Source organism: Pholis gunnellus (genome assembly GCF_910591455.1).
Source record: "Pholis gunnellus genome assembly, chromosome: 4".
Taxonomy (NCBI): domain Eukaryota; kingdom Metazoa; phylum Chordata; class Actinopteri; order Perciformes; family Pholidae; genus Pholis; species Pholis gunnellus.
Window position 1 is genome coordinate 1,197,441 of NC_136530.1, and position 23,506 is coordinate 1,220,946.

Below are 23,506 nucleotides of genomic sequence, written 5' to 3' on the forward strand. Positions count from 1 at the left end.
AGTTCGGGGTGGACAAGCTTCTGTCGTCGGAGGAGAGCTCTGTGACGGACGTGAAGCTGGAGAAGATCCTCGGTCTGTCTCGTGACGGTCAGTGGGTGGAGGAAGACTTCAGAGAAGAAGAGGAGGAGGAGGAAGAAGAAGAGGCGAGCGGCTCTGCATCTGACGGGCAGAGTATGTGTTTATCTTATAGAATCTCCTGTTGCTCGTGTGTGCAGAACATTCAGACACTTTGAACATTAACGCTCCTCCATCGTGCCGCCCTGTTCCTCCAGACCACATGTACTACTTTGAGGGCAAAGACTACAGCAGAGACCCGAGCTCTGAGGACCAGAAGAGCTTCGACCGTCTGCTGGAGGAGCAGCTGGCCGACTTCCAGAGAGCTGCAGGAGACGGACGAGCTCTACGGCACAAAGCTGGAGTAAGATCCCGTCTCACGACCGATCATCATTCCAATGTGCACGTTGTACATCGCACATGTTTATTCTAGTCTTCAAAGAGACAGTCCTGATGTTCTGTAGTGTGTGTGAGGTTCTCCTCCACAGTCAGGGTTCTACTGCAGTAGATGAGTTCATAGAAACAGAGTAATGTTCTGCTGTGGACGTATGTTAGACTCCTAACAGAATGTCTATCAGTGTGAGTGAACGCTGTAGAGTGGGGGAGGGGGAATCAAGTCATGTAAGATTCAAGATTCTAAATCGATTCCTAAAATCAATTTTAAAGAACTTTCATGTATTACGTAACAACCAACACCTTCTCCCTGCAGGCGGCGGCCGCTTTGTTCTTACCGACAGCTGTCAGAGCCCGGCTCCTACAAAGGAGGACGGTAGATTAAGTATTTATTATAAGGAAGTAAAGAAATAGTTAGCATTGTGAAGTGTGTCAGTCAGTCAACTGATACTGATTATTATCTCGTACAACCACACGCAGTGTAAAGGACTTCCTCTTGTGGAAAGGCGCCAACCTCCTCAAAGTTCTCCAAAGCTTCATGTGTTAAAGCTGCATTCTCTCTAGTGTCCACCAGGGGGCGACTCCTCTGGTTGTATAGAAGTCTATGAGAAAATGACTCTACTTCTCTCTTGATTTATTACCTCAGTAAACATTGTAAACATGAGTTTATGGTCTCAATCTCTAGTTTCAAGTCTTCTTCAATACAGCATGATGTTCATTTAGTAAATGATGGTCCATTTAGAGTCAAACAGACCATAAAGCAGGGGATGCTTTAGGGGCGGGGCTACACAGTGATTGACAGGTCTCTACCAGAGACGTATACGGCGTCTCTACGTCACTCCTCCTCAGTCCAGATATGCTCACTTCCTGTTCATCGTTTGTAATAAAGCCAAATCGACTGCGTCCACTTCTTATAGATGGTCTATGATTGTGGCGCTCGATCTGCTAAACAGCCTTTATTTAGGGCATGATGGTTGATGTAAAAAAACACTGAAGAAGGTCACATTCTAAATACTGAGCTAATGTCCAGATTAGACTGTGACCAGCGGTGTGATTGTCTCGTGTTTGTTCCCAGGCTTCTCTGTCGGTAGCCATCGGGATACCAACGAGGAAGAGGAAACCTCTCACGGAGGCTGAGCTGGAGCTCAGATGCCAGAGACGAGAGGAGGCCGCAGCCAAGAGAGCCAAACTCCAGGAGGACACGAAGAAGAAGCAACAAGAGCAGAAACACAAGAAGAAGTAAAAAGATTTGTCGAATCATATATTATGTCAGTTTTTTATTTCAGTGACTTAATGCGTGGTTTTCTCATCGTGCAGGATGGCGTGGTGGGAGTCGTGCGGCTACAGGTCGCAATGTCTGCCGCCGGTAAACAGTGAAGAAGAAGAAGAGGAAGAGGACGACAGCAGCGTGTGCTCCACAGACTCCGACAGCACGGCCATCAGCTACGTTCTGGGGGACGTCACTCATCCTCACGCCGCTCAGGGAGACGCCATCATCGTCCACTGTGTCGGTACGAAAACCTGTATTACACTTCGTACGAGATCAAGAGAAAGCTCGCAGAACGTGTGCCGAAGTATTGGATTTAAAGCTGCTGCGAGGAACTTTCATTGATCTTGATTCTGTCGCCCCCTGTGGACTGAAGTGGTAGTGTCTCTGAGCACCAGACTCCCTTTAGTAAACCTCTCATGTTACTGCAGCAGGTCAGACAGTCTGACCCATGTAAGCGACATGTTGTCTGTGAATATTTTAGGCTTTTTTTTTTCTACATTTTTTTATTTGGTTGCAAAATATCATAAAACGTGAAGATTTAGTTTTATATATTGAGAGAGATTTAGTTAATTTGAACCCATTTAGAAATAGATGACAGCTCTTCATCTGCTTCCTGTATCTGTGGTGAAGAGGACACGAGTCATCACGAGACGTTTTGTCGTAATGATGATGTTTTGTGTGAAGATGACTCGGGCCGGTGGGGAAGAGGAGGCCTGTTCACGGCTCTGGAGGTCCGATCGGATGAACCGCGGAAGAAGTACGAGTCGGCCGGCAAGATGAACGGTGAGATTATCCGGGATTACGCAACACGTCTTCATCCGTAAACGTCTGGTCGACATGAAATGAAAAATAAATGAACAAATCTGAAGTGTGACCTTTGTGCTTTGTGTCAGATCTGGACGTTGGAAACGTGCTGCTCTTCCCCATCGATGACAAACAGTCCAGATTAGACGGCCGCGATCAAGTAGGTTCTGTTTAACCGGTTTAAAAAGTTGCTCTGATGTCTTTAGAGGAGAAAAATATTTATATATTTTCACACTTTTACGGGGTAAAATGTTAAAATCGATGCGCACTTGTCTGATTTAAAAACGTGGGTTTGGGTTCAGGCGCGGTGACACAAGTGTGAAGATGTGAGAAACCATGAAATACAAATAACGCCCGAAGCTGTTTATTCACCTCAGCTGGCCTTGATCGTCGCACAGCAGAGAGACAAAACCAACAACCTGTCCGGGATCCTTCTGACGGCTCTGGACGACGGTCTGAAGAAGATTCACGCTGCAGCCAAAAGAAACAAAGGTACGTTCAAGTTACCGTCTGTTCAGAAGCGTCAACAACACACAAGAATGAAGCCTCTGAGGACGGACAGGAGGAGGAGGAGCAGTCTGTTATATGACAAACGCATGAAAGAGATTCATGTTTCCCTCGGGGTTTGTTCTGATGAACACCTGGAGCTGAGATCACCTGCATGAGTCAAGTCTGTGTTTAGCTCGTAGAGAAGCTTTCTGAACACTCGTGACTTTTATCTGTTGTTTTCTTCACAAAGCGAGCGTCCATCTTCCTCGCATCGGCCACTCCACCAGAGGCTTCAACTGGTACGGCACGGAGCGGCTCATCAGGAAGCACCTGGCGTCCAGAGGCGTCCCCACGTTCATGTATCTTTAAAGGTTCCAGCTGATCACATCTAGAGAATACAAGAACAGGTTTACGCTCAAAGCCCAGATTCATCAACATGTTTCAGAACAGATGACGTGTGATGAAGAGAAGTGTTAAAACCACCTTCATCATCAAATCTTTAACAGACAACATTTTTAAACCGTTAGTTCACTAAACGCATTCACGCTTCTCAGATTATTGTCATTGAAATATAATCTTGTGTTTTTAAGCTTCTTTTGAGGTTTTTGAACGAAGCTTTTTGGATGTCTGTCATATTTTATGACATTATTATTATCGCACTAAAAACCACAGCTCATAGTGTTATTGTAGCCAGATTTATATTTATTTATAGAGAATTGAGATGCAATGAAGCAGCCGAGCAGCGATTCAAATGTCAAAGATATGAAGTGAAAGTATTCGATACAGTCGTGTCACAATCATGAAATCAATGATCTCTGCTGGACGTTTCATCAGATGATCCTCGACCGGTTTCCTGATTCTTCTCCTGATAACTTTCATTTCAAACCTTTACTTTTCTTCTTTTTCTGACCTGAGCCACAGTCAACCATCACTGCTTTGGTTATTACAGCCAAAGATTTGATCTTTTCTGTTATATTTAAAATGTAGAGTCCAGACGTCTTTATTCACATGTTGTCTCCGTGATAACAGGAAAACACATTTCCTTATGAGGAGGAATGGGGGCGTGGCAGCTTCAATCCAGAATGATTCTGATTTACTTACATAAACACGACTGTATGAACAAACCCTTCCTGGTGATTCAGTCTTTAGTGCGTCTCTCTGAGTGAGTGAGGGCGTCTCTCTGAAGGGTCGTTCTCTCTTAACTTGGCGGACAGCTACTACCACAACAGAGCAGCGAAGAAGAACTCCGCTGCTCCTCAGACGTCGACGTCGTCCTCAGAGCCACCGCTGCTGCATCGCTCCGACGGGCCGACCGATGACGAGGCAGCAGCAGAGGCCCCCGGCCCCTCGGCTCCTCTCGGGAGCCTCCGCGGCCCCACGGAGCTCCCGGACTTCATGAGGGGAGTCCGTGTGTTCTTCTACAACCTGGCTGCGTCAGAGAGGAAGAGGCTGGCCCGCTACCTCACCACATATCCTTTAAGTTCTCTGTTAAATGTGCAATCATGTTTTATTTAAACAAGCGTTCATCACAGCCAGAAGCTGTGAAAACGGTCTTTATGGTGAGATTGTCATCTTTCCGACGGTCCTTGAAGACATCATGTGTGACGGACGCTTCAGTCAGTTCATTTATAGTATTATTATTATTATTATTATTATTAAAATGCTCCTTAGCTGCTGTGAACTTATGATGGAGAGGAGGAGGACGTCATGAGTCCAGAGGTCACTCACATCGTAGCAGAGCTAGAGAGCAACATCCAATCACAGGTCAGAGTTCTTCCCTCTATGTAAACATGCAGAAGGACATTAAAGAGACAGAAATAAAACACGTAAAACCAGAAGCAGCGGATCAGAGAAATCCTAGAGAAACATCTTTTATTTTGGATTAACCTGGTGTGTGATCTGTGTGGACCAGGAGCTCCAGGATCTGGTCCGTCGGTACTCTCAGGCCGTCCCGGTGCAGAAGGACTGGCTGGAGTCCTGCTTCTCCAAACAAGGACAAGTCAACACGGCTCCGTTCCTCCATCTGCTCCGATAACGACCCGTTTCTAATCTCTGTGTTTGTTTGTGTCGAGCCTGAATGAAGCACGTGAACGCGGTTTGTAATCATTGATTTATGGGTGAGATGAGGAGTCAGTGAAGAAACGTCTCTGTGCTGCAGCGCGGAGCTTCATGGTGAACACACGACATGTTGGAGTTATTACAGAAGTCTGATTTCAGCAGTTGAGCGACTAACTAAGTAATCACATTACAAAGATGTAATAACTATAATCAGCCTCAATTACATAACAATTGCAATCAATTCATTAAAATTACATTCAACGACTGTAAAAGCTGAATTTGCAAAGTGCCTTTTATTGCATTAAAAGAGAAAAAAACAAACATTTGTTGATCTTATTTTTCATTTAAATGTTTGATCCAAAAGTATTTTATTAGGGCCCGAGCACCGACAACGTCGGGTCCGCGAGGTCCCTATTGTATCTGTAGGAATTATTATTATACCCTATGATGAAAAACCGTTTAAGTGTATCTGACATGTCCCCAACCTCCCCATATTTGGCGAGCATATCGGGACTGCGGGAAATTTTGATATTTTATGGGTCCAATGCTCGAGCATACAAAATTACTCGCTAGTGCCACCTAGATAATGGAAAGGCAAGCCCCAACAGCCCGTATGTCCAAATTACTTAAGATTTTACAGACATGAGCAACTGAATGAGTTCTACAAAAAATCCTCTTGGGACCCTAAGCTCCGCCTACCAACATTTTCCACCATTTTGAATTTTGTAAAAAAAAAAAAAAAATCACTTCTCCTAGACCCTGGGTCTGATTGGTACCAAATTTGCTGTGAATCATTATTGGATATATATCATCAAAAGTTATGAAAAGTTTCTTGATATCTTTTATTTTTTCATTTAATGATGAAACCCAATTGTGTTTTTTCAGTTTGTTCTACTGGGGTTAAAGTCGAAAAACAGTCAAAAAAGTCATTCAATCAGGAGAGACTTCATTAGAATTTCACAATAATTTATTACACATTGTACAAATGTGAATAGTGCAACGTCTTTGGCGATTGGACTCCATCCTGAAGGAAGACAATCGATGTTGATGAAGGGAGTTGCTGCGGAGTTATAAACAGCATAGTATAGGATGTCGAAAAAAGTCATGAAAAAGTCAGTGTACCATGTCGAAAAGTCATAACTTTACTTAAGTTACTTTATTTTTAAAGTTACTTTTTTAGTTACTTTACTTTTTTAGTGACTTTTAAAGTTACTTTACTTTTAAAGTTACTTTTTTAGTTACTTTACTTTTAAAGTTACTTTTTTAGTTACTTTACTTTTTTAGTTACTTTTTTAGTTACTTTACTTTTAAAGTTACTTTTTTAGTTACTTTACTTTTTTAGTTACTTTTAAAGTTACTTTACTTTTTTAGTTACTTTTTTAGTTACTTTACTTTTAAAGTTACTTTTTTAGTTACTTTACTTTTAAAGTTACTTTTTTAGTTACTTTATTTCTATTTGAAAAACTCTTATTCCGTATCCCTGTAGTGTTGATTCAGAGTAAGCACTGCATTAATTACAACACCTTGCACATTTGGAAAACCAAAACTACACATATCTTTAATTTCAACCAACATATAAACAGTACAGTACACTACCTTACAGGTTTGGCGAATAGAAGTCTGTGTTCAGTGCATAATGTGCATGGCATGGGAGAAGATACATTCATCACCAGGTTGACCACAGCTGGCCGCTTCACTCCTCTGTGTCGGAGCTGTCTGCTGCGTCGGTGTTGTGGGTCAGCATGTAGTTGTCGATGGAGGGGCAGTTGTGGATGGAGTAACGCAGACGCTCAGCGAGGATGACCTGGCTCGTGTAAGGGGGCAGGCGAAACAGGAAGAAGCAGGTCTGTGCAGTAGGGAGGCCGTTGACGGGCTGTAGGATATGATAGGGGGAAAAAGTTTAGTAGTTTGTACTATTGATATGTTTGCCCTCGTCAACAGGCTCGTTATTTCCGTTAGCGATGACCTCACCCTATCAACCTTGATGATTTGGAACTTCTGCGTGATATCAGCTGGGTTGGAAGGCAACCTGGACCGGCCAGAGACGAAACGGAGGAAAAGCACTCGCTCCTCATTGGTGAACTCCTCCAGGCTACCTAATGTTCATCAGGCCTTATCCCGCCTTTCTGTCCTGCTGTAAAACTGTCACCTTACTCTCCTGATATCAAAGCCTTTTTGTACTACTGCACCTGACCTGCATATAGTTTGATTTATTTTAGGTACTGAAGTTGTAAAAGTTCCTTTTAAAAGAAAATGCCTTTTGTAAATAGTAATTACTGCAATTTAAATATTTTCCTTTATTGTTTTTATATTATGCATATAAGAACATGAAAGTGTATTTTATTACAGACGTATTGTTTTTACCTTGTTTTCATCGGTCAGTTTATGTATTGGATGCTTCTGGACTTCTGTGTGTTCAGTGAATTATGTGCAAATGCAGTAAAGAAAAGAATTTAATGATGAAACCCAATTGTGTTTTTTCAGTTTGTTCTACTGGGGTTAAAGTCGAAAAACAGTCAAAAAAGTCATTCAATCAGGAGAGACTTCATTAGAATTTCACAATAATTTATTACACATTGTACAAATGTGAATAGTGCAACGTCTTTGGCGATTGGACTCCATCCTGAAGGAAGACAATCGATGTTGATGAAGGGAGTTGCTGCGGAGTTATAAACAGCATAGTATAGGATGTCGAAAAAAGTCATGAAAAAGTCAGTGTACCATGTCGAAAAGTCATAACTTTACTTAAGTTACTTTATTTTTAAAGTTGCTTCTTTAGTTACTTTACTTTTAAAGTTACTTTTTTAGTTACTTTACTTTTAAAGTTACTTTTTTAGTTACTTTACTTTTTTAGTTACTTTTAAAGTTACTTTACTTTTAAAGTTACTTTTTTAGTTACTTTACTTTTTTAGTTACTTTTTTAGTTACTTTACTTTTAAAGTTACTTTTTTAGTTACTTTACTTTTTTAGTTACTTTTAAAGTTACTTTACTTTTAAAGTTACTTTTTTAGTTACTTTACTTTTAAAGTTACTTTTTTAGTTACTTTACTTTTTTAGTTACTTTTAAAGTTACTTTACTTTTAAAGTTACTTTTTTAGTTACTTTACTTTTTTAGTTACTTTTTTAGTTACTTTACTTTTAAAGTTACTTTTTTAGTTACTTTACTTTTTAGTTACTTTTAAAGTTACTTTACTTTTAAAGTTACTTTTTTAGTTACTTTACTTTTTTAGTTACTTTTTTAGTTACTTTACTTTTTAGTTACTTTACTTTTTTAGTTACTTTTAAAGTTACTTTACTTTTAAAGTTACTTTTTTAGTTACTTTACTTTTTTAGTTACTTTTAAAGTTACTTTACTTTTAAAGTTACTTTTTTAGTTACTTTGCTTTTTTAGTTATGTCGTGTGTCGTTATGTGACACACTGAATTGGATTTACACGATGTGGTCTATACTTGATATAGAGCAACATAATGCATGTTTGCGCGTGTTCTCTAGCGCCACATAGTGGATACAGGAACTGGTGAAATATTTGCACTACATAATTTCCAGTGTCACACAGTCCAATCATTAAAAATAAGTCTAACTTGTGGGCTCGCTGTCTGATGGTCGCAGATATTTATGGCCGCTTCTGCCGGCATCCCGCCAGTACCTCCGACGTGCGGGAGGATACGAGGGCCCGTACATCGCTGCTTGCAGCTTTAATTTTTATTTATTTTTACACACAAGACTTTTTAAATATCCAGATGATGAATAAATGTGACAGGAAGCCCCGTGGTTACACAACAAACAAACAATAACTAAAGACAAAATAATTTAGAAAAATACAACAAAATAATACATAAAAATACAAAACAAGAAGCAGCAGAAAAAGAACTAACCAATACAATATATAAATACATGAATTACGGGTATAAGTACCCGGATTAGATGCGATGTAATCCCGTGTGTTAGTATTAATTACATAATGTAATTTATATTCAGTGTAAGTAAATAGATATGACCCAGCCCTGTTTTAATGTCTGTTGACATTCGGTGGAACAGTTGAGTCTGTAGAAACCCATCCAACAGGCTGCGCATGCGCCTGTGCGTGTGTGTGTGTGTGTGTGTGTGTGTGCGTGTGTGTGCGTGTGTGTGTGTGTGTGTGTGTGTGTGTGTGTGTGTGTGTGAGAGGCGTGTCCCGGAGGGGCGGGGCTTCTTGGCGGTAAAGACAGAGAAGACCGAAGTGCTGTCGCGCGTCAATATTTCTCATCTCTCTCGCGGAGACGACATCAAAAGGAAAACTACATTTACATTTAAAAAAAACAAATAAACACAAAGTCGTTACTTTTTTCACCTTTTCGACTCGTCTTCGCACGAGGACACCGACTCACCTGAAGGAGACCTGAAGTCAGCGACGGTGAGTTAGAAGACTTATTTCACAACATGTCACCTGGTTGTGTACTCGGACGAATACCTGGTGTACTCGGACAAACACCTGGTGTATAACAAGACATTTTACTTTGCTTTTTAGGAGTTTTTGAGCAGTTTTAATCTTGAGCTTGTCTCGCGCGCTGTGGTGAAAAGATGCTATTTATATATATATATATACTGTGTGTATATATATATATATTTATATACATATATATATATATAAAGGTTAAAGGAGTATTTATTTACCTCAATGCGCATGAACGCAGCACTAATGAAGGTAGGAGACGTTTCTGGGTCAGTCACAGTGGAAAGTGCAAACAACTGTAATATTGTGTGTGTGTGCGTGTGTGTGTGTGTGTGTGTGTGTGCGTGTGTGTGTGTGTGTGCGTGTGTGTGTGTGTGTGCGTGTGTGTGTGTGTGTGCGTGTGTGTGTGTGTAACACGTACAGGAACTATCGGAGCTGTTTCTAAACGGAGGTTTTTAAAGACTGATGTTCAGTTTCTGTCTTTCTGAGTATTTGTGGTTTTGTGACCCTGGAAACAATGTTTCTGTCTAAATTGTCGTTTGTTTGATCATTAACATTTATTTTAATATTTCTGATCAATGGAAACAGATAAAGTGACGTCACTGATGAGGAACAAGTCATTTTAACAAAGTTTATCAATAATTTGAGATACTAACTCATTGTTTCGGGAGCCGTCATTATTTCATTTTTTCATCATTTTGAGAAGGTTTCTCGTTCTTTTTTAAATGATTTCTCATTACTTTGAGACAGTTCGTTCCTTTTGAGATTCACTAAATCACAATTTAGTTTCCATCAGATTTTTACTTCTTCTGGTAAAACGTTCTACAGTTTTAAATACTTGTGGAAAATGTTTTTAGTTGTTTCTAACGTGTGAATAAAACTGAATAATCTTTTATCAAACGTTGTTACAAAGAAATCTAAAAACAGACTTTTGAATCTTCTGGAAGTTTTGTGGTTTGATGACTTGTTTCTTTATGTGAGTGAATATTAACATTCATAAAAAGTCCCGTGTGGGACGCTGTGAGTCGAACACAGCGTGGGCCGACGTACAGTCTGTCAGCAGCAGAGGTGAAGCGTCTGTAACTTTCAACACGTCTCGTTTCATCTCCAGCGCTTCAGATGCAGCTTGAAGCCGACACACATGGACGTGAGGAGGAGGACCAATGATGCTGCCCGCTTCCATCCACTCGGCTCCCAATAGGTGAAGCAAAGAAATACCGATTCTGTTCATGAAGCGCCTCAAACACAAGCTGCCTTTCTGCTTCCACGTTTCTATGTAAAGGTTTCTTTGTGCGGATGTTGTTAGCAGCCACAGAGAGAGAGATCTGGCTGATAAGAAGCTGAGTCTGTAGAAGATGATGTGGAGGCTGATTAATGCTTTAAACATCCTGTTCACCTCCAACCTCAGAACCACCAAGACCAGCAGAGAACCAGGACGTCTTTAGTGCAGAACAACAGTTATGATGACGTCATTAAGAAGATCATTTATTTTACAAACATTTAAAAACAATTTAATCTAAATATCCAACATGTTTACAAGTGTTACCAAACAAATAGAGGCTCTACGTGTTATAAATATGAAACTATTCACATGTTTCAGCCTCTCCTCTCCTCTGTCCTTTTCCTCTCTCCTCTCCTCTCTCCTCTCCTCTCCTCCTCTCTCCTCTGTCCTCTCTCCTCTGTCCTCTGTCCTCCTTCCTCTGTCCTCTCTCCTCTCCTCTGTCCTCTGTCCTCCTTCCTCTCCTCTGTCCTCTCCTCTCTCCTCTCTCCTCTCCTCTCCTCCTCTCTCCTCTGTCCTCTCTCCTCTGTCCTCCTTCCTCTGTCCTCTCTCCTCTCCTCTGTCCTCTGTCCTCCTTCCTCTCCTCTGTCCTCTCCTCTCCTCTCTCCTCTCTCCTCTCCTCTCCTCCTCTCTCCTCTCCTCTCTCCTCTCTTGTGGTCACATGACTCTTTGGTCTCAGATGAATCAATCATGACTTCATGGTTTCACAGTTTCATGTTTTTACACAGTCTGGATTAAGTGAACTCTTTATTAGAGACGTTTATGATGAGAACATGTAGAATAAAATGTTGTTGGTTAAATATCACAGAAAAAAATGTACCGAAGCTTAAAAGTGACTAAAACATTTGTGTGTGTTCAATGACCGTCGGAAAGATGAAAACTCTGACGATAATGTCGGTTTTTACAGCTTCTGGCTTTGAGTGTAGTTTTGGCAGTTGTTTAAAGAAAACATGCTCTTCAATCCCGCTGGTGTGTTTATTGGGTTCAGAGGCTATTTTGATGAAAACGCAGTGAGAGTGAAGCAGCAGTTTCCTGCAGACCTCGAACCGTCTCCACTGATATTCGTCTCCACTCACAGTCACGTCAGCCAGCTGAGCAGATCCTTCAGCGGCCACAACAACACGCCGGAGGAGGACGATGAGACGATGAGCACGGAGGAGCGAGAAGCCAGCGGAGTCCGTGACTCCGCCCCTCAGCCTGACGGCCACCATCGCGCCTCCGCCGCCCCCTCCTCTTCCTCCTCCGCCGCCGCCTCCTCCTCCTCCACCGCTGACTCCCCGTTTGGCGCCCAGAGGCTGGACAGAGTAGAGGACCACCGCCTCCCTCCACCAAGCTCCAGCTTCTGCTGTTACCAGCCTCCCTGCCGCCTGCCCGCCGGCTACAGCCAGCCCACGCCGTTCCCCAGCCAGGCCGACGGTGCCTGGCTCCACCCGAGCTTCGCCAGCAGCTGGTCGGGGTATCCCAACAGCCTGCCGTCCTCTCTGAACCAGAAGGACCAGTCCTTCAACAGCAGCCTCTCCGGGTACAAGTCGGCGTCCCTGCCTGGCCGACACAGCCCCAGTATGACCAGCCTGGAGCAGCCGCTGTCTCTGTGCTCCAACCCGCCTTCGGGCAACTTGTGCCACCACACGTTGTCTCCGTACTCGTGTCCGCCGCAGGGAGCGGCCTGCTGTGCACAGTGTCCTGCAGACGCCTTCAACAGGGGGGCCGCCGTGGCCAACAAACACCCCTGGTACCACCCGGCTTACGGCCCGTACTGTAAGTCTGATTCTCTGTTTATGAACTACAGACTAGAGAGAGGCCAAGCCCCGCCCCTTTAGGTTCACCACCATAGCACCTTTTTTACAGAAGACAACCTCCAGTTCTTTAAAGTTCTTCAAAGCTTCATGTGTTAAAGCTGCATTCTCTCTAGTGTCCACCAGGGGGCGACTCCTCTGGTTGTATAGAAGTCTATGAGAAAATGACTCTACTTCTCTCTTGATTTATTACCTCAGTAAACATTGTAAACATGAGTTTATGGTCTCAAGCTCTAGTTTCAAGTCTTCTTCAATACAGCATGATGTTCATTTAGTACATGATGGTCCATTTAGAGTCACACAGACCATAAAGCAGGGGATGCTTTAGGGCGGGGCTAAACAGTGATTAACAGGTCTCTACCAGAGACGTATACGGCGTCTCTACGTCACTCCTCCTCAGTCCAGATATGGTCACTTCCTGTTCACTGGTTGTAAACAGCCAAGAACGGTGACTTTCTTGACGTGCAAAATTATCATTTTGAATTGACAAACTGATTCATGGCACAATTCACTACCGAACATTTTTCCGAAATAAGGTCCCATGTTGGTCAATGGGAGGGGGCGGGTCTTAGCCTCCCTAACGTGAGCAGTATATTGATGATCTGTTCGTATTCAGTTACGGGTCGTCCTCTTTCTTCTGTCTCGTTTCAGATCCAGACCCGTGCAGACGTCCTGGACCTGGATTCTCACATACGTGAGTTTGTTTTTTTATTTTAATTCTTTGTCCCGGTCGAAGAAGTCGATCGTGTTTCTAACTCTTTTAAATGATCTCTGCAGCGGACACAACGCTCCGGCTAAAGAGAAGCAGCCTCCTCACAGCGCCTCGCTGTCTCCGGAGCAGAGTAAGAGTCCACAGTCACATGATTCACAGGTTCTGGTCGTGTGTTCGCTGCCTTTAGTTACTGACTCATTGCTCTTCAACATCTTGACCTCAGGGAGAGTCTTTGTGACCTACGAAGCCGACGACGACAAACACGTCAACGAGATCATCAACTTTGTGGCTCTGCTGCGACACAACGGCTTCGACACTCACGTACGTCTGAGGTTTCTCTTTAAAGGCTGTCGAGTGTTCGTTTGGGGATAAAAACTTTCTGACCGACGTCGCCATTTGTTTTCAGATCGACATCTTCGAGCAGCAGTTCAGGAGCATCAGCAAGATCGACTTCATGGAGCGGTACCTCAGCGAGGTGAGAGAGCTATCACAGTAAACGGTTTTAACGACACCACATCGCCCCGACCCGCCTCATCGGCTCTGTTTTACATGTTTAGATTCTACTGATCACTTTTAAAGCTCGTAGAATATATAGAAGAAATGTTTTTGCCATCAGGACCCCTCGGAGGAGATAAAGCTCTTAAATCACTTCTCAAACACACATTTTTACAGACGGGCTGTTTTGTGATTTCGTCGCTTTACTGTTTTATTTTTATTTGCTGATTTTGCTAAATTATTGAACTAAACTTCTATCGTATCGACCGTCTCACTGATCTTTCTGTTCTTGTTATTTTTGTCTTGCTTTTGTCTGTCAAAGCATTTTGTAAACTCTGATTTTAAAGGTGCTCTATAAATAAAGTTGTTATTATTATTAAGTTACTAAAAACTGAAGAATAATCTAACTTCAAACTGGAGTTGTTGCACCATCTTTGTTTTTTTGAGCGGTTTAATAGAATGAAGGTAGCATCACATGTTATTGTCCCCCCCCCCCTCAGAAGGAGTACCTGATCATCATCATCATCAGTCCGAAGTACTACGACACCGTGACGGCCTCTCCTGTCGCTCAGAACGACGAGCGGACCTTCAACACGGTCTACATCCATAAACAGGTTCACGATGAGTCCTGAAGTCCAAGTACTGACCCAGAAGAGTCACTGTGAGGTCATCTCTGACTCTGTGTTTCTCCCTCGCAGCTCCAGAATGAGTTCATTCAGAACGGGAGCAAGAACTTCAGGTTCATTCCCATCGTGTTCCCCGGGGCGAAGAAGGTGAGTTTCACACTCCAACAACAGAAGAGTCTAATGAGTCTAATGAGACCAATGAGACCAATGAGACCAATGACACCAATGAGACTAATGAGACTGAGTCCAATGAGACCAATGAGACCAATGAGACCAATGAGTCCAATGAGTCCAATGAGTCCAATAACACCAATGCGTCTAATGAGACCAATGAGACCAATGACACCAATGAGACTAATGAGACTAATGAGACCAATGACACCAATGACACCAATGAGACTAATGAGACTGAGTCCAATGAGACCAATGAGACCAATGACACCAATGAGTCCAATGACACCAATGAGACTAATGAGACTAATGAGACTGAGTCCAATGAGACCAATGACACCAATGACACCAATGCGTCTAATGAGACCAATGAGACCAATGACACCAATGACACCAATGAGACTAATGAGACTGAGTCCAATGAGACCAATGAGACCAATGACACCAATGAGTCCAATGACACCAATGAGACTAATGAGACTGAGTCCAATGAGACCAATGAGACCAATGACACCAATGAGTCCAATGAGACCAATGAGTCCAATAACACCAATGCGTCTAATGCGTCTAATGCGTCTAATGAGTCTAATGAGTCTAATGAGACCAATGAGACCAATAACACCAATGCGTCTGAGTCTAATGAGACCAATGAGACCAATGAGACCAATGAGTCTAATGAGACCAATGAGACCAATGAGTCCAATGAGTCCAATGAGTCCAATGAGTCCAATGACACCAATGACACCAATGAGTCCAATGAGACCAATGAGTCTAATGCATCTAATGAGACCAATGAGACCAATGAGCCGATACGTTTGAAACACATTGTTCCAAATATAACAAAGCTTGTTCCAGTTTGTAGACGGATGCTGTTATCGTCTCCGTGTTGTAAATGTCCATTGTAACGTCTGAATGTGATTTCCTGGTGAGAGTCACCAGAAGTACATTTACTAAATATTTGTCTCTTTTGACAATGTTTTAGGTAAATATCCCAGATACATGCTCTTACGTTCTAGAGGTGTTTCACCTTCAACCATGTTGTGTAGGGCGGTGTGTTCCCTCTCCAAGAGTCTGTGATAACAGTTTTAACTTAACCTCCAAACCTCAGTCGTCTTTCTCTCTGTTTGTTTAGTGTCACGTCCCAAACTGGCTGCAGAACACTCACGTCTACGAGTGGCCGCTCCACCGCGACGACATCCTGCGGCGGCTGATGAGAGTAGAGAAATACAACCCTCCTCCGATCGGAGAGCTGCCGACCATCGTCTCCATTCCCTTATAGAGACCTCGTGACCCCGTGACCCCCGGAGACACAAAACAAACGCACCCTTTGCTTTTCTGGATCACTGCTGGAGGTGAACGGGGGGGGTTACATGTGCAGGAGGTTTTAATCTTTTTATTTTGAGTGTATGTGATGTTAACAGGCAGTTCACCCCAAAAATATTTAAAATACAATATTTTAGCTTCTTTCTTGTTATTTATCAATAAGGACTGAACTCTGAAGAGGTGACGATGTGGAGGTTAGATCGTCTATTGATTCTGCTTCAGCTCTGGTCACTTTTCATTTATATTTCCATGCGGTTTGTTGGTAACCCTGCTGACTCGAGGTTCTTACGCAATGGAAAATCTGTTCACTGCTCCAGTAAATAGGACGAGCCTTAAACACGACACCACCTTTGTCTCCGCTACAAGCCAGAAAGCTAACGTTCTGCTAGCATAGCTTCAGAGTTTAAATTACACGGCGTATTAGATTATATTATGAATCATCAGTGGGGAAACTCATTTACCACCAAATCAACTCAAATCAACAGACAGAAAAACACATCACAACGAATAAATAAGATAAATACATTAATAACATCATAAAGATGCTAAATCTAAAAGAACGTGACTGCTGCTGGAACCAAAGAGCGTGTGATGGTTCAGGAGAACTCTGAGGTAAATATTATATGATCTAGAGATCTTAATGTCAGTAGTATCGTAACGTTACGCCAGTAAGATTCAAAGTCAATAACGTTGAACGACCTCGACCGATAAATAGAACTACAGGTGAGAGGACATGTCTGTAGTCTTTATGTTGGGGTGAACTGTCTCTTTAAGGGTGCTGCGTGAACCTTTCGCCTTGTTGCATAAATGTAATTAGAGGCTTTAAATTCCACAGAGAAGTGTCGTGTTGTGTAGCTGCATGTTTGAATCTGTGACCTCTGACCTCTACAGGCCGACGAGCAGAACGTTTACGTCTTTTTAAAGCTTCATTTAGAACTCGTTTGTTTTCTTCATATGTGTATGTGTTGTATGATTTATTAGACGACATATTTAACGTGTTATGTTTATTATTACAGAGTTGATCTAAAGCAAACAGCTGGATGCAGTTATTGTTGTAACACGCTGTCTAAAGAGTCTTTGTTGTTTAAAGTGGAGGCAGATTTACTAATATGTATTTTTGGTTTTGTACAACAGCAGCATCAGAATTATACTTCCCATTATATCACAAAATGATTAAAAGTATATTATTTTCATGTATTTCTACTCATAAAAAGGTGTTTTACAGGTAAACAAGGTTTCCTGAATACTTTAAAGTTCACTTGTGTTTTTTGATTATTTTCTTGCAAACGAGAGAAACGTTGACGACAGACGACCTGATTTAAGTTTCTGGAAGTTGATCGTCCGTCCGGAAACCAGCTGAACCTTTAAACCACCGTAGAGCTCGAGGTGACGTGAATCATGTTGAACATTAAATAATTAAAGGTGTTGAACTGAAGCACTAACTTTGTATTTTGACCTGTGAGGACCAATGAGGAGGAAGCCTCGTGTAAACAATGCTGAAAACAACAAAAACATCAACGTATGATTCAAAGATATTAAACATGCTATGGAGTAAATAATAAAATATATATATATCTGATCAAATTAAAGTATAGTTAAAAGTATTTATGATCAATTAAAACAAACTGATATAAGGCCTACAGGTCAATAATGAACTCATAGATATCGCCATGAAACTTCACCACTTCATCACATTAAGAGGATTAATGTGTTACAAGCGCTCAAATGGGATGTTTACATATGTGGTGGTCTTTAGGTCTTTGGGTCGGTGGTGGTCTTTAGTGGTCTGTAGGTCGGTGGTGGTCTTTAGGTCTTTGGGTCGGTGGTGGTCTTTAGTGGTCTTTAGGTCTTTGGTGGTCTGTAGGTCTTTGGGTCGGTGGTGGTCTTTAGTGGTCTGTAGGTCGGTGGTGGTCTGTAGGTCTTTGGGTCGGTGGTGGTCTTTAGTGGTCTGTAGGTCGGTGGTGGTCTTTAGGTCTTTGGTGGTCTGTAGGTCCTTGGTGGGTGTTTGAAGTTAGGATCACCAGCTATGAACCTAAGACTTGATGACATCACAGTTCACAGACCTGGAGGTGGACTTTCAAACAGCGAGCAGCATTTGTGTTTTCTGTTGAAGACTTCCTGTTTGAGCGACGGCGTTCAGCTTCTCGTGGCTCAAACAGGAAGTCGTCTGGAGATAAGCAGCTGACGCAGCCGCCTGCCGTGCGGTGGAGCTTCTCAAGAATCGGCAAGTTCAGACTTCAACTGGGTCATCGTCACAACCGGCCTGTGGTTCAGAGGAAGATCACGTGCGACATCGTGACACATTTAAGAAGAAAACGTTAGCGTGTGCAGAAAATCATCAAATCGTGATTATTGAGGGAAACGATTTAAAAACAGCCGAGCGTGGAGACGTGGTTTAATGTTTTTATCTTCACAAGAGGTAACACTGCAGATGTTCATACAGACATCATAAAAAAAATATCTGAATACAGTGTCTCATATATTCATCCATATATTGAAAAGTACAAGTAATAATATTAATAACAAAAGGACAATGACATCTGTAATAAAAGTGGATTACAAAGTGACATTTGATGTAAATAACTCTTAAGAATGAAGTAACAGAAAACAAAGAATCAGACAATAGTTCCATTTAACTGAATGTAAAAACATTGAAGTGCTATTTGTTCAAAGCTACACTTAAAAAGCAGGAAGCGTTTTGTGTGTTTTTTTATTTCCTTCAAGGAAAAGTACTATAAAATAAGTTACAGTACAGTGAATCTGTCAGAGCTACTTTTGTTCCCGTCTTCCAGCTTTTTGTAAGAACAAACAGGAAAGAGATTTACCCCCCCCCCCCCCAAAGAGACCCGTTGTGGATAACTTGTTTCTGGTGTGTTCGTGCTCGTAAGAAAAAACGTGAAACCCCCCCCCCCTTTGTACTTCATGAGCTCATAAAAAAAAATCTTCTGACAAATACTTCATGTTTAGTCACGTAACACAGACGAGCTCTCATACGTCGTCCGCTGGCAAAGGAGGTATGTTGAACCTTGGTCTTGTGAAAAAAGCCATCTTCTCTCTGCAGACAGAAAGAGAAGGATTACTGTCACACACACACACACACACACACACACACACACACACACACACACACACACACGGCTGCTCTTCTGAATGTAAAGTCGTGGATTTAAAGAAGCAATGAAATAAAAAAATTAAAACGCTTTCCAGATTTTAACTCTTTGTCCCCCGTGTGAGCCTTCGTCTCTTGGTACGAGCCAAAAATGTGTGAACAAAATATTCTCATTTCTCTTCCTGCTCGTAAACTCGTTAACCCCGTCCACGCCATTCCTCCATCACGAGCTTCAGAGGAACCCTGAAGCGTTTCTTAGGGGCCGATCGCAAAGAGACGTGTCGCAACAAGAGCAGCCGCCTCAGAAACGCCACCATGGCAAAGAGACAAAAACAGCTGATGAGCCGGTGGAACGAGAGCGGGGGGGGGGGGGGGGGGGGGGGGGGGGGGCGCTATCCTATAACATTCTCATGAGATACTGTACTACGACCTTTTTTGTCATGTCAAAATAGTCATAGTGTAACATGTCGGACACAATCTTATCTTGGGTTTCACGTTGACCCGTTCCCAGAGTACCAGCAGTGAACAAGGAGTCAGTCAATCCCAACCTGAATGTCTGCACCGGGAGGGGCTCCTTGTGGCTCTGGCCCCTCATCTGCAGAACCTCTTTGGAAGCCTTCCTCAGCCGCCGCTCTGCCGCCTCCTCCTGCCGCTGCTCCTGCTTGCTTTGGTTGGCCTGAAGCACAACAAAAACAAGGTCAACCACCGCCGGGGCTGTGGGCTGCATCTCACGCCCCCCTAACCCGCCTCAGGGTCCCACCTGTCTCTGGGCCTCCCTGAGCAGGCAGCGGAAGCGCTCGTCCCTCAGGGCCCAGTGGGGGAGCTCCGTGGTGTCTCTGGCTTGTGGGTCCTCCAGTCTCAGCTTCAGCTCCCTCAGGGCGCTCAGCTCCTCCATCAGCTGCCTCTGACGCGTCCTGCAGGCCTGGAGATCCAGCTCCAGGTCCAGGGAGGTACGTGTCGGCTGCTCGGCCAGGGAGGAGCGATACGACTGCTGCTGCTCACACACACACACACAGCTTAGAAACTAGATACTAAACATAAACTCTTCAGGTGTGTTCACACCAAACGCGATGAACGCGGCGAGATTACATACAAAGTCTATGTACAGACGCGATGAACGCGATGGCGCGTTTGGCGCGGTGCGATTGACGCGTCGAAACGCCGAATCGTATGGAGCTAAATCCAGGTCAAAAGTTTTGTTCATTTGAAAAAAAAATCTGAACCTGAAAGTTCAAGTTGTGGTCTTGAACATTGAAAAATACAGCAATGTATTCAAAATAAAAATAAGTTAATGAAATTTTTTTTTGGGTCGAATATAATTTTTATTCTGTTCTAGAATTATTTTGAATACATTTTTTTTTTCGTTTTTCACTTTCACATATTTGTGTTCTTATGTTTTTCGGTTTCAAATCTTTTTTTTTTCGGTTTCAAATCTTTTTTTTTCAGATTCAAATCTTTTTTTTTTCGGTTTCAAATCTTTTTTTTCGGTTTCAAATCTTTTTTTTTCAGATTCAAATCTTTTTTTTTTCGGTTTCAAATCTTTTTTTTTCAGATTCAAATCTTTTTTTTTTCGGTTTCAAATCTTTTTTTTTCAGATTCAAACCTTTTTTTTTCAGATTCAAATCTTTTTTTTTTCGGTTTCAAATCTTTTTTTTTCAGATTCAAATCTTTTTTTTTTCGGTTTCAAATCTTTTTTTTTCGGTTTCAAATCTTTTTTTTTTCGGTTTCAAATCTTTTTTTTTTCGGTTTCAAATCTTTTTTTTTTCGGTTTCAAATCTTTTTTTTTCAGATTCAAATCTTTTTTTTTTCGGGTTTCAAATCTTTTTTTTTCAGATTCAAATCTTTTTTTTTTCGGTTTCAAATTTATTTTTTTTGGTTTCAAATTCTTTTTTTTTCAGATTCAAATCTTTTTTTTTTCGGTTTCAAATCTTTTTTTTCAGCTTCAAATCTTTTTTTTTCGGTTTCAAACCTTTTTTTTTTCGGTTTCAAATCTTTTTTTTTTCGGTTTCAAATCTTTTTTTTTCAGATTCAAATCTTTTTTTTTTCGGTTTCAAATCTTTTTTTTTGGTTTCAAATCTTTTTTTTTCAGATTCAAATCTTTTTTTTTTCGGTTTCAAATCTTTTTTTTCAGATTCAAACCTTTTTTTTTTCGGTTTCAAATCTTTTTTTTTTCGGTTTCAAACCTTTTTTTTCCAGATTCAAATCTTTTTTTTTTCGGTTTCAAATCTTTTTTTTTTCGGTTTCGAACCTTTTTTTTCAGATTCAAATCTTTTTTTTTTCGGTTTCAAATCTTTTTTTTTTCGGTTTCGAATCTTTTTTTTTCAGATTCAAATCTTTTTTTTTTCGGTTTCAAATCTTTTTTTTTCAGATTCAAATCTTTTTTTTTTCGGTTTCAAATCTTTTTTTTTTCGGTTTCAAATCTTTTTTTCACTTTCAGATCTTTTGCGTGTCGTCATGAGTGACATCATAACGAAGAAGGCCGAGGACCGTCCTCAAACCACGTTGCCTTCAGGTAACGTGGGCAACGCGAGAATTATGATTCAACACTTTCTATACACCATATTCACGTGATTGCAAGTAAAAAGAATTACACTAGTGACAAAGTTCTGTTTAGCAAGCTGTTTTAGCCTCTACTTGGCACGAATCACAGTAAAAGAGCAATAAACTATGCCATATTGGGCCGTTCAACAACCACACTTTAATATCTGACGTTTCGCACTTCCACACACCACTGTGAACGCAGCGTAGTATCCTTGCGATGGCGTCCGTGAGAAAACGCAAGCTCAAAATGTGTCAGCGGCAGCTAGTAGAGGCACTTCCTGCTGCTAGCTCAGCTGCCGTGTGTGTGTGAGGAGCCGCGGCAGTTTAGCCTTTATTTGTCGTTATTTGACAATATGTAACAATACATTAAGGTCCTTGAAGGTATGACTGTTGGTAGTTGTAATTGGTTTAGTAAAAAAATGCAGAATTGTAATAGTATGGCTACTCGGTTTTATTAAACTAAGCTAGGCTAAAATCAGTTGGCACTTGTTGCCATGGCAACTACACCAGCAGACCAAACCGGGGTGAATGAACGGCTATGCTAACAAATTTTATTGCACAATGGATTTATAAATTCTGAAAAATATATTTTCAAAAAGAAACAGAGGAAAACATCTCTCTACCTGTGGTGATAAATAAAACATGTATGTTTCCTGCATTGGTTTACTGCTGACAGAAGCGCTCATTAAAGGTAAACTCCCTCTTGTGACCAAATGGGTCAATGACGCTGCTCTTCAATATGTACTATCTCTGGGTGCAGAAAGTAAATAGTTTAAGGATGTTAGCAGTAGTCAACGTTGTACTCCCTGGAAGTAGCATTTCCATCATGTGATTTTTCAAGGACCTTAATGTATTGTTACATATTGTCAAATAACGACAAATAAAGGCTAAACTGCCGCGGCTCCTCTCACACACACGGCAGATGAGCTAGCAGCAGGAAGTGCCTCTACTAGCTGCCTCGGCCTTCTTCGTTATGATGTCACTCATGATGACACGCCCCTCTCAGTTGATACCACGCCCCCCACGCTAGATCAGGGTCAAAAGTCTGAACTGAAAAAAAGATCTGAAAGTGAAAAAAAGATTTGAAACCGAAAAAAAAAGATTTGAAACCAAAAAAAAAAGATTTGAAACCGAAAAAAAAAGATTTGAATCTGAAAACATAAGAACACAAATATGTGAAAGTGAAAAACGAAAAAAAAAAATGTATTCAAAATAATTCTAGAACGGAATCAAAATTATATTCAACCCAAAAAAAAATTTCATTCACTTATTTTTATTTTGAATACATTGCTGTATTTTTCAATGTTCAAGACCACAACTTGAACTTTCAGGTTCAGATTTGTTTTTCAAATGAACAAAACTTTTGACCTGGATTTAGCTCCATAGAATCGCCCCAAACGCAGAAGTTGAAATATTTGAACTTCTGCGAAAAAATCGCGTGCCGCTCCAGCGCGATAGCCTATCAGCGTTGAGTTGCTCCCCATGTCATCAGTGAAGTCCTGCTGTTGTTGAATCAGGAAATAAATGCTGTAGCCGCCATGTTCACCCAGAGCTCTACGACCCCTCATATCAGTAGAGACCAGACTATGTGTATACATGTGTGTGTAAACCATATGGTACAAACAATGAATAGACGCTGCCGTATTTACGTCTATATGACGTTATTGTGAGTGTTGATGGAGCTGCTATAATGTTAGCATAGCCTAGCACCGATCGATCCGAGCTCCATTGATAAAACAAGTACAAATCGGCATCATTACGTAGTTATTTCGGAGTCCCTTTTTGTCGGTTTATTGCCGTTAAATCACAGCCAAGTCAGTTTATGTTGTGTTCATACAGCTGTAGTAAACAGCCGACGTGTGGCTCACTAGACACAGTGAGCTCGATGAAATCCACGGAGCTCCTCCGGACTATGTTATGAACCAGACATGACGGCGTTTGGTTCCCCGTGATA

At 41.7% G+C, this 23,506-nt stretch overlaps 3 protein-coding genes across 7 annotated transcripts in view; 2 read left to right on the plus strand and 1 right to left on the minus strand.

The window, feature by feature from the left end:
* Positions 1–5,383, plus strand: part of chd1l (chromodomain helicase DNA binding protein 1-like) — an 11,561-nt gene extending 6,178 nt beyond the window's left edge. Inside the window, exons 15-25 of the mRNA XM_079158571.1 lie at positions 1–171; positions 273–418; positions 1,523–1,686; positions 1,765–1,958; positions 2,402–2,500; positions 2,611–2,681; positions 2,899–3,013; positions 3,261–3,369; positions 4,225–4,490; positions 4,704–4,774; positions 4,923–5,383. The exon at positions 1–171 is cut by the window's left edge and continues 16 nt beyond it. Of these exons, the coding sequence (XP_079014697.1) occupies positions 1–171; positions 273–418; positions 1,523–1,686; positions 1,765–1,958; positions 2,402–2,500; positions 2,611–2,681; positions 2,899–3,013; positions 3,261–3,369; positions 4,225–4,490; positions 4,704–4,774; positions 4,923–5,045 (1,529 nt within the window). The 3' untranslated portion in view covers positions 5,046–5,383. The remainder of the gene's footprint in view (positions 172–272; positions 419–1,522; positions 1,687–1,764; positions 1,959–2,401; positions 2,501–2,610; positions 2,682–2,898; positions 3,014–3,260; positions 3,370–4,224; positions 4,491–4,703; positions 4,775–4,922) is intronic.
* A 3,896-nt stretch (positions 5,384–9,279) lies between these two features.
* traf3ip2l (TRAF3 interacting protein 2-like) lies at positions 9,280–17,309 on the plus strand. Its single transcript, XM_079158272.1, has 10 exons — positions 9,280–9,461; positions 10,612–10,701; positions 11,858–12,537; positions 13,227–13,269; positions 13,353–13,417; positions 13,511–13,608; positions 13,694–13,762; positions 14,283–14,396; positions 14,481–14,555; positions 15,712–17,309. The coding sequence occupies exons 2-10, from the start codon at positions 10,664–10,666 to the stop codon at positions 15,856–15,858; spliced, it is 1,329 nt and encodes a 442-aa protein (XP_079014398.1). The 5' UTR covers positions 9,280–9,461; positions 10,612–10,663; the 3' UTR covers positions 15,859–17,309.
* Positions 17,310–18,820: 1,511 nt separating this feature from the next.
* Positions 18,821–23,506, minus strand: part of wwc3 (WWC family member 3) — a 29,025-nt gene continuing 24,339 nt past the window's right edge. For 2 of the 5 annotated variants that reach the window (XM_079157235.1, XM_079157234.1), the window contains exons 21-23: positions 19,772–20,002; positions 19,560–19,687; positions 18,821–18,957 (exon numbers count right to left, since the gene is read on the minus strand). In XM_079157235.1, the coding sequence (XP_079013361.1) occupies positions 18,891–18,957; positions 19,560–19,687; positions 19,772–20,002 (426 nt within the window). In that variant the 3' untranslated portion in view covers positions 18,821–18,890. Of the gene's footprint in view, positions 18,958–19,559; positions 19,688–19,771; positions 20,009–23,506 lie in introns of all 5 variants that reach the window. The other 3 variants (XM_079157232.1, XM_079157231.1, XM_079157233.1) reach the window with 2 other exon arrangements.

Excerpts from the sequence above, each read along its gene's own strand:
- traf3ip2l (XM_079158272.1), top strand. The coding sequence starts at position 10,664 with ATGATGCTGCCCGCTTCCATCCACTCGGCTCCCAATAG. Across the intron at positions 12,538-13,226 it reads CCCGGCTTACGGCCCGTACT|ATCCAGACCCGTGCAGACGT; the intron begins GTAAGTCTGATT and ends GTCTCGTTTCAG. Across the intron at positions 13,418-13,510 it reads CTCGCTGTCTCCGGAGCAGA|GGAGAGTCTTTGTGACCTAC; the intron begins GTAAGAGTCCAC and ends TCTTGACCTCAG.